At 64.5% G+C, this 13,853-nt stretch overlaps 2 protein-coding genes across 4 annotated transcripts; both read left to right on the top strand.

Annotated features, from left to right (window-relative positions):
- The first annotated feature begins 1,365 nt into the window (after positions 1-1,365).
- TEDC2 (tubulin epsilon and delta complex 2) lies at positions 1,366-5,513 on the top strand. Of its 3 annotated transcripts, none has more exons than XM_047780845.1 (10): positions 1,366-1,439; positions 1,530-1,628; positions 1,869-1,939; positions 2,060-2,465; positions 2,913-2,966; positions 3,564-3,657; positions 3,827-3,914; positions 4,005-4,106; positions 4,514-4,701; positions 4,950-5,513. In XM_047780845.1, exons 1-10 carry the CDS (start codon positions 1,414-1,416, stop codon positions 5,097-5,099), a joined length of 1,278 nt encoding a protein of 425 aa, XP_047636801.1. In that variant the 5' UTR covers positions 1,366-1,413; the 3' UTR covers positions 5,100-5,513. The 3 variants fall into 3 exon arrangements, with proteins under 3 accessions (XP_047636801.1, XP_047636799.1, XP_047636802.1); XM_047780843.1 differs by having other exon boundaries at positions 4,511-4,701; XM_047780846.1 differs by lacking the exon at positions 2,913-2,966 and having other exon boundaries at positions 4,511-4,701.
- A 3,561-nt stretch (positions 5,514-9,074) lies between these two features.
- Positions 9,075-13,247, top strand: NTN3 (netrin 3). Its single transcript, XM_047780842.1, has 6 exons — positions 9,075-11,674; positions 11,746-11,934; positions 12,025-12,174; positions 12,318-12,368; positions 12,496-12,570; positions 12,833-13,247. Exons 1-6 carry the CDS (start codon positions 10,747-10,749, stop codon positions 13,180-13,182), a joined length of 1,743 nt encoding a protein of 580 aa, XP_047636798.1. The 5' UTR covers positions 9,075-10,746; the 3' UTR covers positions 13,183-13,247.
- Positions 13,248-13,853: the final 606 nt, after the last annotated feature.

The following is a 13,853-nucleotide window of genomic DNA, read 5'->3' as shown; positions in this document are numbered from 1 at the left end:
GTGGAGGAAGGGAACCCCAGCATTGGGATTGCAGACCTCCCTGTGGACTGTGTGCCCCTCGACATGTGCAAGCCTCCGTTTTCCTCATCTGTAAGATGGGGCAATAGTACCTACCTCACAGGGGTGTTGTGAGGATTAAATGTGACGGGGATAGAGGCAGTCGAGTGATGTTCCTGTCTGAACTGCCTTGTTCTCTTCCCAAAATTCAGAAGTTCCCTGTTTTCTCCCGGCCTGCACTTGGAGGAAGAAACGACTCCAGTGGGGACTTAAGACCGCCTGAGTGTGGGCTGGGGTCTCCCTGTGGTCTCCTCACTGCTGGCTGAAGCCCTCTCCCCTCCCACCACCTCACAGAGGAGCTCCTGTTAGGAGGGGGTGCTGTCAGTAAACCCCTCCCAATGGGAAGGCAATGGGCCCTGTGATGGGGGGGCCTGCCCTAAGGACAGTCCCAGGGCTGCCTGGCTCCCTCGACTCCCCTCTTTCGTGTCTCTGTGCTCTATGCTGCAGCCCCTTCCTATCAGACCTGTGGAACGGACGCCTTCACCTTTAAACAGCATCCCCAGGTGTGTCATCCTGCCATCCCCTGAGGTTTCTTGGTCCCTGTAAGGTTGGCATTCATCTTTTTTTCTTGTTACCTCCAATTACACTGGACCTGCTGCCTGCATCACTCCTCCCAGCCAGCATCTGTCCCCACAAACCCCCTCCCCAGATGTCTCCTGAGTCTCTAAAGGCCTGCTCCCTGGTGCCACAGACACTGCCTCTGTGATGGCAGGCTCTGCTGTCTCTCCACCTCTCTGGGCTCCAGCTCCCCCTCCCCTGTCCTTGTCCATACACACCTGCCCCACCTTGGACCATCTTGCTCAGGCCCCTTGCCCCATGGGCCAAGTTCTTGGCTCCTGGGCTTCATCTTCCGCCCAGGTACCTACCGTTGCCTCCCCTGGATGTCATCACCTCGCCAGCATGTCCAAAAGCGGACACTCCCTCCTCCCTTGTCCCTGCGCACAACACACATCCTCACCTCCAGTGACTGCAGTAAATACCTATTGAACGACCTTTGTGCCTTTCCCTGTGCCAAGTGGCCGGGGGTCAGCAAGGCAGCAAGACCCTGCTTTAATGCGCCTCCAATACAAAGACGAAGCCAAAAAATTGCGCGAACACAGGTGCAACCATCTACCCAGTTAGCCAACCCAGAGGCCTGCGCATCACTCAAGGTCCTCACCCGAGCTCGCTCCGCAGCCCGCGTGCCAGGCTCGGAGCAGGAGTCATCGCTCGGGCCTCTGCGGGGGCAAGGGGGGCGGGTCCTGAGCTCTGGGCTCACGATTGGGCATCCCGGCCGGAAGGGGCGGTCATTCTAGCCCGGAAGGGGCGGGGTTTTCCTGCGGCGGCGGCAGAGCGCGAAGTATCGCTAACGCGGTCATGTTGCCCACCGGTTGCTCGCGCCGGTGAGCCCCTCGTCGCTGGAGGGCCGGGGGCGGCGGCAGCGCGGCCCCAGGCTGCCCGGGGTGCTGAGCTGCCCGATGCGTCCTTCCTAGGCTGGTGGCCGAGCTGCAGAACGCCCTGGACTCCTGCGCCGAGCGACAGCGGCAGCTGGAGCGGAGCCTGCGCGTTGCCCGGCGGCTGCTGCAGGCCTGGTACGCGGACCCCGGGTCCACCCGGGTAGGCCTCCCTCGGGATGTCCGAACCCTGTTTAGAGCCCCGCAGCCCGGGAAGCCCGTTCCAACGCTCACTTCCGAGTTGCGGGCTGTCAGTGCTCCCGGCTTTCCCGGCAGGCTTTGAGACTAGGGGGTTGCTCCTAGGCCCAGCATCCCTGGGGTCCGTTGGGCATGGGCCCTGCCTTCTGGCCGTGCCACCGCTGTCCTGTATCTTTGCAGGGAACCAAAGGAGACCCCGGCTCCGGAGCCAACCCCAAGGCCAGAAACGAATGAAGAAGACCAATTTTCAGGTAAACCCCGGCCACTGACTTTTCTCCAGGTGCACCCCTGGCCTGTCTTCTGGCCAGGATGAGGAACGCCTCCTGGGGGACAGTGGAGAGGGACCACTGCATGACTTTTGGCTTTCACAGCATGCACGCCCAGCCCCCAGGACCTCCAGGAACTGGAGCTACTGACCCAGGCATTGGAGAAGGCTGCGAGGGTGCGAAAAGGCATCTCAAAGGCTGGAGGAGACAAGGCCCCCAGCCTGAAGTCTGCGTCCATCGCCGCCTCCCCTCCTTCCAGAATCTCTGCCCCAGCACAGGCCTCACGCAGGGCTGGCAGCCATGCATCACAGACAAAACCCCCCAAGGGCATCCGCCAAACCAGGGTCCCTGCCAAGAACCTCCCTGAGCAGAGGCTTCTGTCTGTGGCGGATGCAACCTATAAGAGGCGAGGGGCCCAAGCCGTCAAGCCTGAACCAGGCCTCAGGGACCAACAAATGGTGCCATCAGCTGCTGCTCAGGCCCCAGAAGCTTTTATGCTCAAGGATAAGGGGTACGTTTCCCAGGCCCTCACTGGAGGAATTGCTGTCTACCTGGTCAGATCCTGGGTGGCAGCAGAGTCTGGGTTTGGGGTGACAGGGAGGGCCAGGGGAGCCCCAGGATGCACCCATGCCCTGAAGCTGGCACAATGGAAGAATTGGCTGCACAGGTGCCACGTTCGCTGGCTGAGGCCTGCCCTGCTCTCCTCTGGCTGCCCTGTCCTCTGTCCTCCTCCACCCAGCCCGGGGACTCCAGCTGGCCTTGAGATCTAGAAGGCCTGAGCTCTGCTTGCTCTTCTCCCTGCCAGGCCAGACCTGGCGTGGGCTGACTACCGTGGTCACTCTGGAAGCCCTCTCTGAGGGGGTGGGTGAGCCCCATCCCTGACTAGGCTCTGAGGAGAGAGTGGGGCCTGCAGTCCTCAGAGAGACAGAGCTGCTCTGAGCACTGCCCTTGCTGACAGGGTCTTGCTGCAGCTGCCCGTGGCCTTCAGGAAAGCGGCTTCTCAGAATTCCCGGTGAGGCTGAGTCTTGTGGCACTGGCGGTGGGAGTGGGGACCAGGGAGGCCAAGCCTGTCCCAGCAGGTCACTCTGCTTTCTTTGCTGGGGGGCTGCACCCTCAGCCTACCTAGGACTGCTGTCGTCTCGGTGGACCTGGGCCCCCAGCTCAGCCCCTCCTGAGCCGTGAGACCGTGAGCGGAGAAAGCACTTATTGTCTCCAAGTCCCAGCTGATTTTCCTTTGTAGCTCTGGCTTCTAGGAGTTCCCCTGTGGCTCAGTGGGTTATGGTTCTGCACAGTGCCAGCTTTAGACGCATCATAAGGTTTAAACGAGGTGGCTCCCTTCAAGTGTTTGTGTTGTGCCTGGTGCAGAGCCAGCACCCAGAGTTGTACCAGGCATGCTGCTTACCAGTGCCCCCTTTCCTCGAATTCTATTGTGGTCTTTCCCAGAGTGGGTCAGCTCTGTCCCCCTGTCATGGACAATGTCCCAATGTCCCAAAGGCCCCTCCTGACATTCAGCAGAGCCAGACATTGCAGCCGGGGCCCTGACCCTGGCCCAGCCGGCTGGGGTAACACGCTGCTTCTTGTTCCCGGGCTGCCCGTGTGTGCATCCCAGCCTGTGGGCCCAGCTCAGCTCTGCACAGACCAGCGACTCTGCGGATGCTGCGGCCACCGCCAAAGCCCAATTCCTCCAGAAAATGCAGACGGCCGTATCCTTGTGGGGCCTGCGGGAGGGTCGGGGGAGAAGCAGGGGTTCTGGCTCTAAACCTGATGAATTTGAGGAGCACCTCTGGGAAGGGCCAGAGCCATTCCGGGACCCGGTCCTTGGGGGACGGGGAGGAGCCTGGCCACAGGGGAGTTTCCCTGACCCGGGTCCAGTCAGGCTGGCCCAGCGCCGCGGAGGTGGGGCGCCTGCAGAAAGCCTGCTCGCTGCTAAGACTTCGAATGGAGGAAGAGCTCATGGCAGGTTAGCGGGCCCCAATGCAGGTGTCTGGTCGGGCAGGGGGGGTCTTCAGGACCAGTGTGGACCCACCCCACTCTCCTGGCTCTTGTGTAGACCCTGAGGACTGGGCACAGGAGCACCGCTGCCTGCTCACCCTGCAGGGGCTGCAGGCCATGGTCGGGCAGTGTCTGCACAGGCTGCGGGAGCTGCACCCAGGTGAGCCCACCCCGTCCCCACCTGCACTGAAATCTGGTCGCGGGTCAAAGTCCTCTAGCCACAGGGCAGTGCTGCGACTTGAACAGCAGCCCAGGAGCAGAAGCCGGCAGGCCCTTGCCGCGTCACCCAGCTACATCCTGGGTCCTCGGCTGCCCTCCTCCCCAGTGCAGTCCCGCTCCGCACACAGCCCCTGTCACTCTCTAGCTTGCTTATCCATCCAGTTACTGAAAAAGTGGCTTGTGAGGATCAGAGGGGTGCTGGCAGGTGCCTGGTATCGCAAGAGAGTTGTTGACGGGGAAGGGAGCTTCCTGCTGGAGGCAGAGGGAGACTGCACCCCCTGAAAGGTGCGGCGGGAGGAGGTGCCTGGCTGCTGCCCTGCGAGGCCGCATCCCCTGTCCTCACAGCAGCGGGGGAGCAGCTGCTGAGGCCGTGGCCTGAGGGGAGACTCCCCAGGGCCTCATCGCCCTGTGGAGGAGGAGCAGACCCCGTCTGGAGCCCCCAGTTGCTTCTCTACTCCAGTCCCCAGGAGCTGCAGACCCTGGCAGCCCTCAGGCTGCGGGTGGCCATGCTGGACCAGCAGATCCACCTAGAAAAGGTACTTCCAGGGTGAGGCATCGGGGGGCTTAGTGTCGGGGAGCCGCCAGGAACCTCCAGATCTGGAGCCTTATCAGGGCTTGGCCTCAAGAGCCTGTCTCCGCTGCTCCCCACCCCCGAGTCCTGCTGGGGAAGGATGGGAGCCTTGGAGCCTGTGCGCAAAGGAAGACTAGGAGCTTGGGGAGGCAGGAGGGGCTGGGGTGTGGCGCCTCCAAACTGCCCTGGACCTGACCCTCGCGCCACCCCCAGGTCCTGTTGGCCGAACTCCTCCCCGCGGTGAGCAAGCCGGAGGTGCTGGGGCCCCGTTGGCCAGCGCTGTGCCGGGCTGTGCACAGCCTGCTCTGTGAGGGAGGCAAACACTTCCTCACCATCCTGCGGGAAGATGCGCCTGCTGACTGAGCCCCTGCCATGGCCGGGCCCGCCGCCCGGTGCCCAGTGCCCAGCTCCATTCTGCCCCAGCCCGGCTGCCTGGGGGGCCCCCTTCCCTGGGCAGAGTTCAGGGAGCAGGGATGGGGTTTTCACTGCGCTGGTGAGGGCCTCAGAGGCCTGTGCCACCTTGGGAGCCAGCTTTCCAAGGGGGGCAGGGACGGCCCCTTGGCTCTTCCTGAGGAACTCGGGGCCTGTCTCTCCGCTGCTGGGCCTGCTGGTCAGTCGGGCTCGGCTCAGCTTGGCCTGGCCCTCCACGGGCTTGGGAGACCAGAGGCGGGCAGGAGCGTCTTTCAGCTGCCTCTGTTTTCTCTTGCTTCTGTGGTCAGGTATGTGACATTAAGGCTACTTCAGAAGTATATGTATTTAAATCCTACCAAGATAGAACTTTGGGCCTGTTTGTTTTCTTCTTTGTGTTTTTAACTTACCAAGACTGGGCATGTCCCCCCTGTACTAAGGCAGGGTCAGAGCCACCCAAGGTGGGCCCCCCCGGGACTCACCTCATGCACTGGCCCTGGCACACCTGACACCTCTCCCCACAAGTGAGGAAGCCCTGGTGGGGCGTTGCAGGTATGGGGGGTAAACTGGTGATGTTGAAGCAGCCTTAGGGTGGCCCCACCCTGCAAGGAGGCGCTACTTATAAAGGGCCCCACCATCCAAGAGGCCAGAAACCTTGGACACGGATGCCCAGGGGAGCAGATGAGAGACCAAAGTAGGAAACAAAAAACCAGGGTCCTGGAGTTTCCCCCTGTGGTGCAACGGGATCATCTGTGTCTCTGAAGTGCTGGGACACGGGTTCCATCCCCAGCCCTGCACAGTGAGTTGGGGGACCCTGTGTGGGTCACAGCTGCAGCTCAGACCTGATCCCTGGCCTGGGAGTCCCATGTGCCAGGGGTGGGCCAAACAAGAAAGACCAGGATCCTCACAGCACTGAGAGGCCTCCAGGGAAGGGGGAGTGAGAGAGAGGGAGTCTGGGGGACAGCCACCCCATTGCTGCCTCCAGAGCTTAGGCCCAGGTGCTGGGATCTGGAGGAACCCTTCATCTCCAGGACCTACCACCGCCCTGTTACAGACCATCCCAGAATCAAGTTTCCATAGCAGGGGGCCTCCCCTGCCTTTGTTCCAGCCTCTGTTCCCTTGTCTTACTGTGCACCTTACGTGTTGGCAGGGATGCCATCTGCCTCCTCCTTAGCTAGCCGCGGGTGGGCGCCTAGGGACTGTTGATTCAAGGAGCCACCTTTGGGGGGCCAGTCCTGGGCACTGGTGGACGGCTAGGGGCACCCGGGCCTTCACGCGCATGGCATGATGGGAGAGGTCCGCGTAGGCCCCAACGCGAAGCGTCCAGAGCAGGAAAAGGGGGACCCCCTCTGGATTAGCTCCCGCCCAACCCCATTCCACACCACGCTGGGAGGCAGTGAACTCCTATCCCCGGGTGGCGTCACCGCATCGCCGACCAATCCGCTGGGGCAGGGCGGGCGAGCAGGGCTGCGGGGGCACCCACACCCGCTTGGAGCGCTGCCCCCGCGTCAGCATGAGCGCGCCCGAGCCCCAGCCTGCGCCTGCGGAGCCCCCCGGGGCCCTACTGGCGCTGCTCCTGGCCACTGGCGGGGCGGGCGGCTCGTGGCCGCGCTGCGTCCTGCCGTTCGGCGCCGTGGCTCTGCTTGCGGGGGCCGCCGCCACAGCGATCACCTTCTCCCTGCGCGGACCCCGCCTGGACCTGGCCCAGGGCTCGGCGCTGGCGGCGCTGGGCTCGGGCCTCGGGCTCCTGGCCGCCGCCTTCCTTTGCTGGCGCGCTCGGCAGCGGCAGAGGGCTGGGCGCGGGGGGCGGCGGGAGCCGGGGGCGCCCTGAGCCCGCGCGCCGAGCCCCACCCCGCGCGAGGCCACGGCGAGCCCGCGCCTCCTCCCTCCGGGCCTCGCGGGGGCTGGCGCGGAACCTCCTCCCCAGACGCTGTCCCCAGGCTGTTCTGTCGGAGGCCCGAGTACAGGGGGCTGCAAGCCGTTTCCCCTCCCCTGACTTGGCTCGCGCCACCCCCTCCTCCCGGTGTTGCTTCCCAGCGTTTCGCTTGGCGCGCAGAGCGGGCTGGCTTTGCGCGGGGCCGGCGGCGGTCTGCGCGGCCCGGGGGCCCTGCTGGGTGTGCAGGGCGGCGGCGGCGGCGGCGGGCCGGGGACTCGGCGTGACCACCCTTCTCAAGGCGAGGCGCAGTGTGCTGTGTCCCCCTGCCTTAGCCGTCTGTCGTCCCCGCTGGGTTGGAAGCCCCTGAGGCACAGTCGGCGCTCAAAAAACGTTTGTGAACTGGTGGCTAGTAAGCGTCTGGCCCAGTCACTAGGTCCTGGGCTGGGCCGGGAGTATTTGCTCAGCTGACCTTTTAAGGGAAAGACCTCAGCCCCTGAGGCCTGAGACTGTCAGGACCCCTGGTCCCTTTTCCCCCAGATTGGTTCCCAGAGCCCCAAAGCTTACAGCTGTCACTCGGAGTAGAGCTAGGGATGGTGGGGCGGCCAAAGCGGCCTGAGGAGATGCAGGTGGAGCAGAGCCTCTTCTAAGGTTCCAGGCGGCAGCAGGGCCAGCAGAGAGGTGTGGGAGGCCCTACTCGGGGACTGGGGACAGATGGCTGAGTCCACAAGAAGTGATGCTCCTGGGCTGGGAGCTGTGGCAGGGCTCTCGCCCTGACTCCCATCACACCATCTGCCAGGGCTGCCCGCGGGGCCAGAAGAGAAGGGGTACCTATGGCCATTCCAGGGAGGAGCCAGGGCAGCCTGCTGCCTCCTCCCTGGGGAGCTAGCAGTGCAACCACCCTCTGGGCCAGGAGCCTGCCTGCTGACCTTGATGAATACCCTCTGTAGGCTGAGCCCTGGGGGCCTCCCACCCACAGCAGAAGCCACCAGACGTTCTGCAGACCCTAACCCCCAATTCACAAGGAGGCTGGGCTGCACACAAAGCCTGCAAGCGGGAGGGGGGAAGCTGCTTCCCTAGTTCTTCCTTCCAGGCAGGAGTCCTGAAGTCCAGACAGCCAAGGTTTCCCTGGAAGCTTGTCTCGGGGCCTTGGGGACCACTGTGTTCTGCACTGTGGCCACCTCCTTGCTTCTAAAGGTCTCAGAGAATCTCCCACCAGGACTCCCCCACCCCCCCATTCCCAGGCGGGATTTGAGGCTGACAATCAGAAGAACCTTGAAAAGGATGCTGCTCTCTGACCTTTACACACCCCGAGCTGAACTGCGCCCCCTGCCAGCTCCAGTCACACATGGCTCTTTGTTCTAAGGGGCATATTTTCTTTATTGGGAAATTAAGGGTCAGGTCCCTGTAGCACCTGTTCTGAGGAACAAGGGGCACCCTCAGCCTTCCTGTTGCTGCCAGAGGGGAAGGGAGAAACCAGCAGCCCCTGTGGCCGTCCTGGCTCAGTCCACCTAAAGCCTCCTATTATCCCTTCCCTTGCAGCCCACCCCTGCGCTGCTGCCGGTCAGGTCTGGTAAAGGGCCTGACCAGAGTGTCAGTCGCTCCAGGTGCCCCATCAGTGTCTTCCTGCTGCTCCTCCTCCAAAGTGAAGCCTGGTGCCTCCTCCTCTTCTTCACTACCCCCTGGGAGGCTCCCTGTCATCCAGCCCCCCCCCCAATAGTATGAGAGTTCTTTCTTCTCTCCATCTTCATATCTGGCCTTTCAGTGTCTCCGGCCCGGCTGGGGATGGCAGCCCTGCTTACACAGACATGCCCATGTGGTGTCCCTCACTGACTGCTGGGCCTGGCCTGGAGTCAGCCTTCCATCTGGAATGTCAGGTCTCATTTTTCTTTTCTTTTTTTTTTTTTTGCTTTTTAGGGTTGCACCTGAGGCATAGGAAATTCCAGAATAGGGGTCAAATCAAAGCTACAGTTGCCAGCCTACACCAGAGCCACAGCAACGAGGGATCCAAACTCACAGCAACACCAGATCCCCAACCCACTGAGTGAGGCCAGGGATCGAACCCGCATCCTTATGGATCCTAGTTGAATTTGTTAACCACTGAACCTCAAAGGGAACTCCGGGAACTTCGGGCCTCAGAGTTGCTCCCAGGTGGGACATAGGGGGCTGAGCCTTCCTAGGATGCTTTGCACCCTGCATCCAGGACCCAAAGGTCACGGGGAAGAGGTCTCTTTGTCCAGAGCAATTTCTGGCCCCTCCTGCCTGGGGCCACTCTCAGCTACAGCTGTCCCATCCCCAGCTGGTGCTCAGGCTACCCAGCTGGCCTCAGTTTCCCTGCCCAAATCTGGGCATGTGGCCCAGGCTCAGGGGTTCTGACACTGACCCATCTGGGACTTGGCACTGCCCATGGATCAAAACCCTCCCCCACCTCAACAGCTGACCAAGCCCCTGAACCCCAAGGGGCCCTGCCACACACACACTCCAACTTCTTTCCTGCCAGCCCTGAGGTCTGGGCCCAACATGGTGATGCATCTAGACACTGAGAGACCCATGGATGCTTTGGGACAAGAGTTTGGCCTGATTCCAGTGGGGGGCACCAGTCTCATCCCTCAGGTGAGCTCAGGCCAGTCCCCGGGCTGCTGTCCTTCCTGAACAGGCAAGGAGGGACTGGAGCCTGTTGAGCTCCCGGGCTGCATCCAGTACCTATGTGCTCATGAAATCCCAGCAGCTTGGCAAAGTTGAAGATGAGGCATCTGGCTGATGAGGAGACTGAGGCTTGGGCAGGTTAAGGAATATAAACCAGACACTAGAAATCGGAGCTGCTTGGATTCAAAATCAGACCTGGCCCCATTCCTGGGCTCTTTCTACTAGAGCAGACTGTTGCCTCAGGGACACCCCACAACCACCCGCTGAGTGTACCCTGTAGGGACCCAGGGGAGCATCCGACCCCAGTCTTCAGATCCAGGGCCCAGCCTGTCGGATGGGATGGCAGAGGGAGGAGGTAGCCAGACCCCCGCCCAACACGTGGCACAACCCCAGGAAAAGTCAAAGCCTGGCTGCAGGCCGGGGGCCGGCTGGGTGGTCCCCCAAGGGCTGCGTGGCTGAGCCACCCCCTCCAGACCCCTCCCACCAGCACATTCCTGACTCCCGGGCCCCTCCCCCGGCTCCAGGGCCTCCCAGCCCCCTCCCCCGCTGGCCCAGCGGAGTCTTAATCTGCTTCTGATTCCGGCTCTGCCGACGAGGCCCCCTCCCCTCCCTCCCTCCCTCCTTCTCAGACCGAGCAGCCCCGCCCCCGGCTGGGCCCAGGCTTGCGCCTGCTGCGCCCCCCACCCCCTACTGGCACAGCTCGCCCGCCCTCGCTGCAGCCGGGAGAAGGCGGCGGCCGGCTCGCCCCAGGCCCCGCCCGCCCTCGGCCCGTCCCGGGAGGCCGGGAGACCTGCTCGACCCGGCCCCTCAGTGGGTGAGTGCGAGCGGCGGGCGGCGGGTGGGGCCTCTGCGGGCGGGGGCGACGCCTGTCAACGCTCCAGGCCCAGCGGGAGGGCGCGCCGACATCCCCGCTGCTCTGCTCGGCCCGGGGCGTGCCCGCGGCTGCGCCCACCTCTGGACCCCGGCTGGGGCCACCCGGGGGCTCGGGTCGCTCGGCACTGCAGCGCCTCGGACCGGGTTTTCTCTCCCGAGGGGGGCGGCGCGGGGCCCCGACCGGCCGGCTGATCCACGGCGGCTCCGGCCATGCCCGGCTGGCCCTGGGGGCTGCTGCTGACCGCGGGCACGCTCTCGGCCGCGCTGAGCCTGGGGCCGCCGGCGCCCGCGGACCCCTGCCATGACGAGGGGGGCGCGCCCCGCGGCTGCGTGCCCGGCCTGGTGAACGCGGCCTTGGGCCGCGAGGTGCTGGCGTCCAGCACGTGCGGGCGGCCGGCCACGCGGGCCTGCGACGCTTCAGACCCGCGCCGAGCACACCCGGCCGCCCTCCTGACCTCCGCGGGGGGCACCGCGAGCCCTGTGTGCTGGCGGTCGGACTCGCTGACGCAGGTGCCCCTCAACGTGACCCTCACAGTGCCCCTCGGCAAGGCTTTTGAGCTGGTGTTCGTGAGCTTGCGCTTCTGCTCGGCACCCCCCACTTCCGTGGCCCTGCTCAAGTCGCAGGACCATGGCCGAAGCTGGGCCCCACTCGGCTTCTTCTCCTCCCGCTGTGGCCTGGACTACGGCCGTTTGCCTGCCCCCGTGGATGGCCCAGCCGGCCCGGGACCTGAAGCCCTGTGCTTCCCTGAGCCCCAGGCCCAGCCTGACGGTGGTGGCCTTCTAGCCTTCAGCGTGCAGGACGGCAGCCCACCAGGCCTGGATCTGGACAGCAGCCCAGTGCTCCAAGACTGGGTGACCGCCACAGACATTCAGGTGGTGCTTACAAGGCCTACAGTGCTGGGGGACACGAGGGACGCTGCGGCCGTGGTTTCTTACTCTTATTCAGCCACTGAGCTCCAGGTGGGCGGGCGCTGCAAATGCAATGGACATGCCTCCAAGTGCCTGCTGGACACCCAGGGCCACTTGATCTGCGATTGCCGGCATGGCACCGAGGGCCCTGACTGCGGCCGATGCAAGCCTTTCTACTGCGACAGGCCATGGCAGCGGGCCACTGCCCGGGAAGCCCACGCCTGCCTTGGTGAGGCCTTGGAGGGTGGCCTGGGGATCTCAGACTGGGCCGCCTTGTCCCTGACTCATCCTTCCCTGCAGCTTGCTCCTGCAATGGCCATGCCCGCCGCTGCCGCTTCAACATGGAGCTGTATCGACTGTCCGGCCGCCGCAGTGGCGGGGTCTGCCTCAACTGCCGGCACAATACCGCCGGTCGGCACTGCCACTACTGCCGGGAGGGCTTCTATCGAGACCCGGGCCGTGCCCTGAGTGACCGCCGTGCTTGCAGGGGTGAGCCTGCCATCAGCCACCCGCACACCCTCGCCCTCCACTTTTCCACATCCCCAGATGGGCTTCTGACCATCCCACTTCTATCCTCAGCCTGTGACTGTCACCCTGTTGGTGCTGCTGGCAAAACCTGCAACCAGACCACAGGCCAGTGTCCCTGCAAGGACGGCGTCACTGGCCTTACCTGCAACCGCTGTGCCCCTGGCTTCCAGCAGAGCCGCTCTCCAGTAGCACCCTGCGTTAGTGAGTGGCACTGCCCTGCTTAGAACACCTCAGCCCAGGGCACCCCCAGCTCCATGCTGCTGTCTGCCTGTCCCCTGGGTCCTGCAGACCCCACCCCCGCCCCCGGCCAGCTCAAATGCAGGCCATTATCCCATCCCCCACAGAGACCCCTGTCCCTGGACCGACTGAGGAGAGCAACCCCGTGGAGCCCCAAGGTGAGTGGAGGTCCCAGAGGGGCGGGTCCATGCGGGGAGGGGGCTATGGATTCCAGGAGGGGAGGAAGAGAGGGTGGGAGAAAGAGATGGGCATCTGTGTCAACCTCCTCCCGCACCCTCCTCCCAGACTGCGACTTGCACTGCAAACCCGCCCGTGGTAGCTACCGCATCAGCCTGAAGAAGTTCTGCAGGAAGGACTATGGTAGGCCGCCCGCAGGCCTCCTGCCCCCAGCCTCTCACCTTGCCCTACTTTCCTTGCGGGTCGTGCTGACCCTCGCTGGGTCCCGAGGCCATCCCCCACCCCTCAGATCCTCCGCTGTCTCCGGCCCCCGCCTCGTCAGCCCCCTTGGCCTCTCGGTGCTCCTCCACCACCCCCTCCGACCCCCGCGGGCGCCGCACCGGGTGCTCCTCTGCGCGGCCCGGCCCCGCCCCGCCTGACCCCGCCCCTTTCGCCTCCCTCGCAGCGGTGCAGGTGGCTGTGGGCGCGCGCGGCGAGGCGCGCGGCTCCTGGACACGCTTCCCGGTGGCCGTGCTCGCCGTGTTCCGGAGCGGCGAGGAGCGCGCGCGGCGCGGGAGCAGCGCCCTGTGGGTGCCGGCTCGGGACGCAGCCTGCGGCTGCCCGCGCCTACTGCCGGGCCGCCGCTACCTGCTGCTGGGGAGCGGGCTGGGGGCCTCAGTCGGGGGGCCGGGGGGCCGGGGGCCCGGTCTCAGTGCCGCCCGCGGAAGCCTCGTGCTGCCCTGGCGGGATGCGTGGACGCGGCGCCTCCGGAGGCTTCAGCGGCGCGAACGGCGGGGGCGCTGCGGGACGGCCTAACCCCACTGGCCGGGTGGGGGCCGGCGGGGCGGTTCCCACACATCAAGGCGCACGTTCTTGCAGTGTATCCGCCTACCGAGGAGTCTTTGCTTGTGTCGCGCGAATCTCCATCTGCCCCACCACCCCCCGCCTTGCCCCGCGCCTCCCTCGGTGCCTTGAGCTTCTGTCCAGGAGTGTGACAGACGCAGCGACACCCCCGTCCCAACAAAGAGGGATGTGCTAGCCCCTAAGAGCGGCTTCGAGGCCTGCTTGGGCAGCTGTCATTAGGACGACTCCTTGCCCCCCCCCCCAGCTACCTACGGCTTCCAAGGGACACAAGGATACCCCAGAGGGCTGTGAACCCCCTGTGGGCCGGAACTTGGAGGCTCTGCGAACACTCCAAGGGCTGCCTTACCAACCCCACCCCGGGATGTCGTGGGCCCTCAGAGAGCAGTCTCACCTTCCTAAAAGTGACACCCCCAACATTTATGTACCCCTTTGTGATGCCAGGACCCACAGAGAGCGAGAACACCCTAAGGGCTGCTGTGATTCCACGGACTGTGTTCCGCCAAAGAGCGCTCTGACTCCCCAAGAGGCACTGTGGCCACGACAGACGCCTCTGGACCCCCATGGGGCTCGGTGACACTGGCTCTCCCGCCCCCTGTGAGGATAAGCAGAGGGCGCTGTAACTC

The sequence above is a fragment of the Phacochoerus africanus genome, chromosome 5 (assembly GCF_016906955.1).
Source record: "Phacochoerus africanus isolate WHEZ1 chromosome 5, ROS_Pafr_v1, whole genome shotgun sequence".
Lineage (NCBI taxonomy): Eukaryota > Metazoa > Chordata > Mammalia > Artiodactyla > Suidae > Phacochoerus > Phacochoerus africanus.
The sequence above is the reverse complement of the archived record's forward strand: the minus strand, read 5'-3'. Positions and strand labels throughout refer to the sequence as shown.

Excerpts from the sequence above, each read along its gene's own strand:
- NTN3 (XM_047780842.1), top strand. The coding sequence starts at position 10,747 with ATGCCCGGCTGGCCCTGGGGGCTGCTGCTGACCGCGGGCACGCTCTCG. Across the intron at positions 11,935-12,024 it reads TGACCGCCGTGCTTGCAGGG|CCTGTGACTGTCACCCTGTT; the intron begins GTGAGCCTGCCA and ends TTCTATCCTCAG. Across the intron at positions 12,175-12,317 it reads TCCAGTAGCACCCTGCGTTA|AGACCCCTGTCCCTGGACCG; the intron begins GTGAGTGGCACT and ends CATCCCCCACAG.
- TEDC2 (XM_047780843.1), top strand. The coding sequence starts at position 1,414 with ATGTTGCCCACCGGTTGCTCGCGCCG. Across the intron at positions 1,940-2,059 it reads TGAAGAAGACCAATTTTCAG|CATGCACGCCCAGCCCCCAG; the intron begins GTAAACCCCGGC and ends TGGCTTTCACAG. Across the intron at positions 2,466-2,912 it reads TTTATGCTCAAGGATAAGGG|GGTCTTGCTGCAGCTGCCCG; the intron begins GTACGTTTCCCA and ends CCTTGCTGACAG.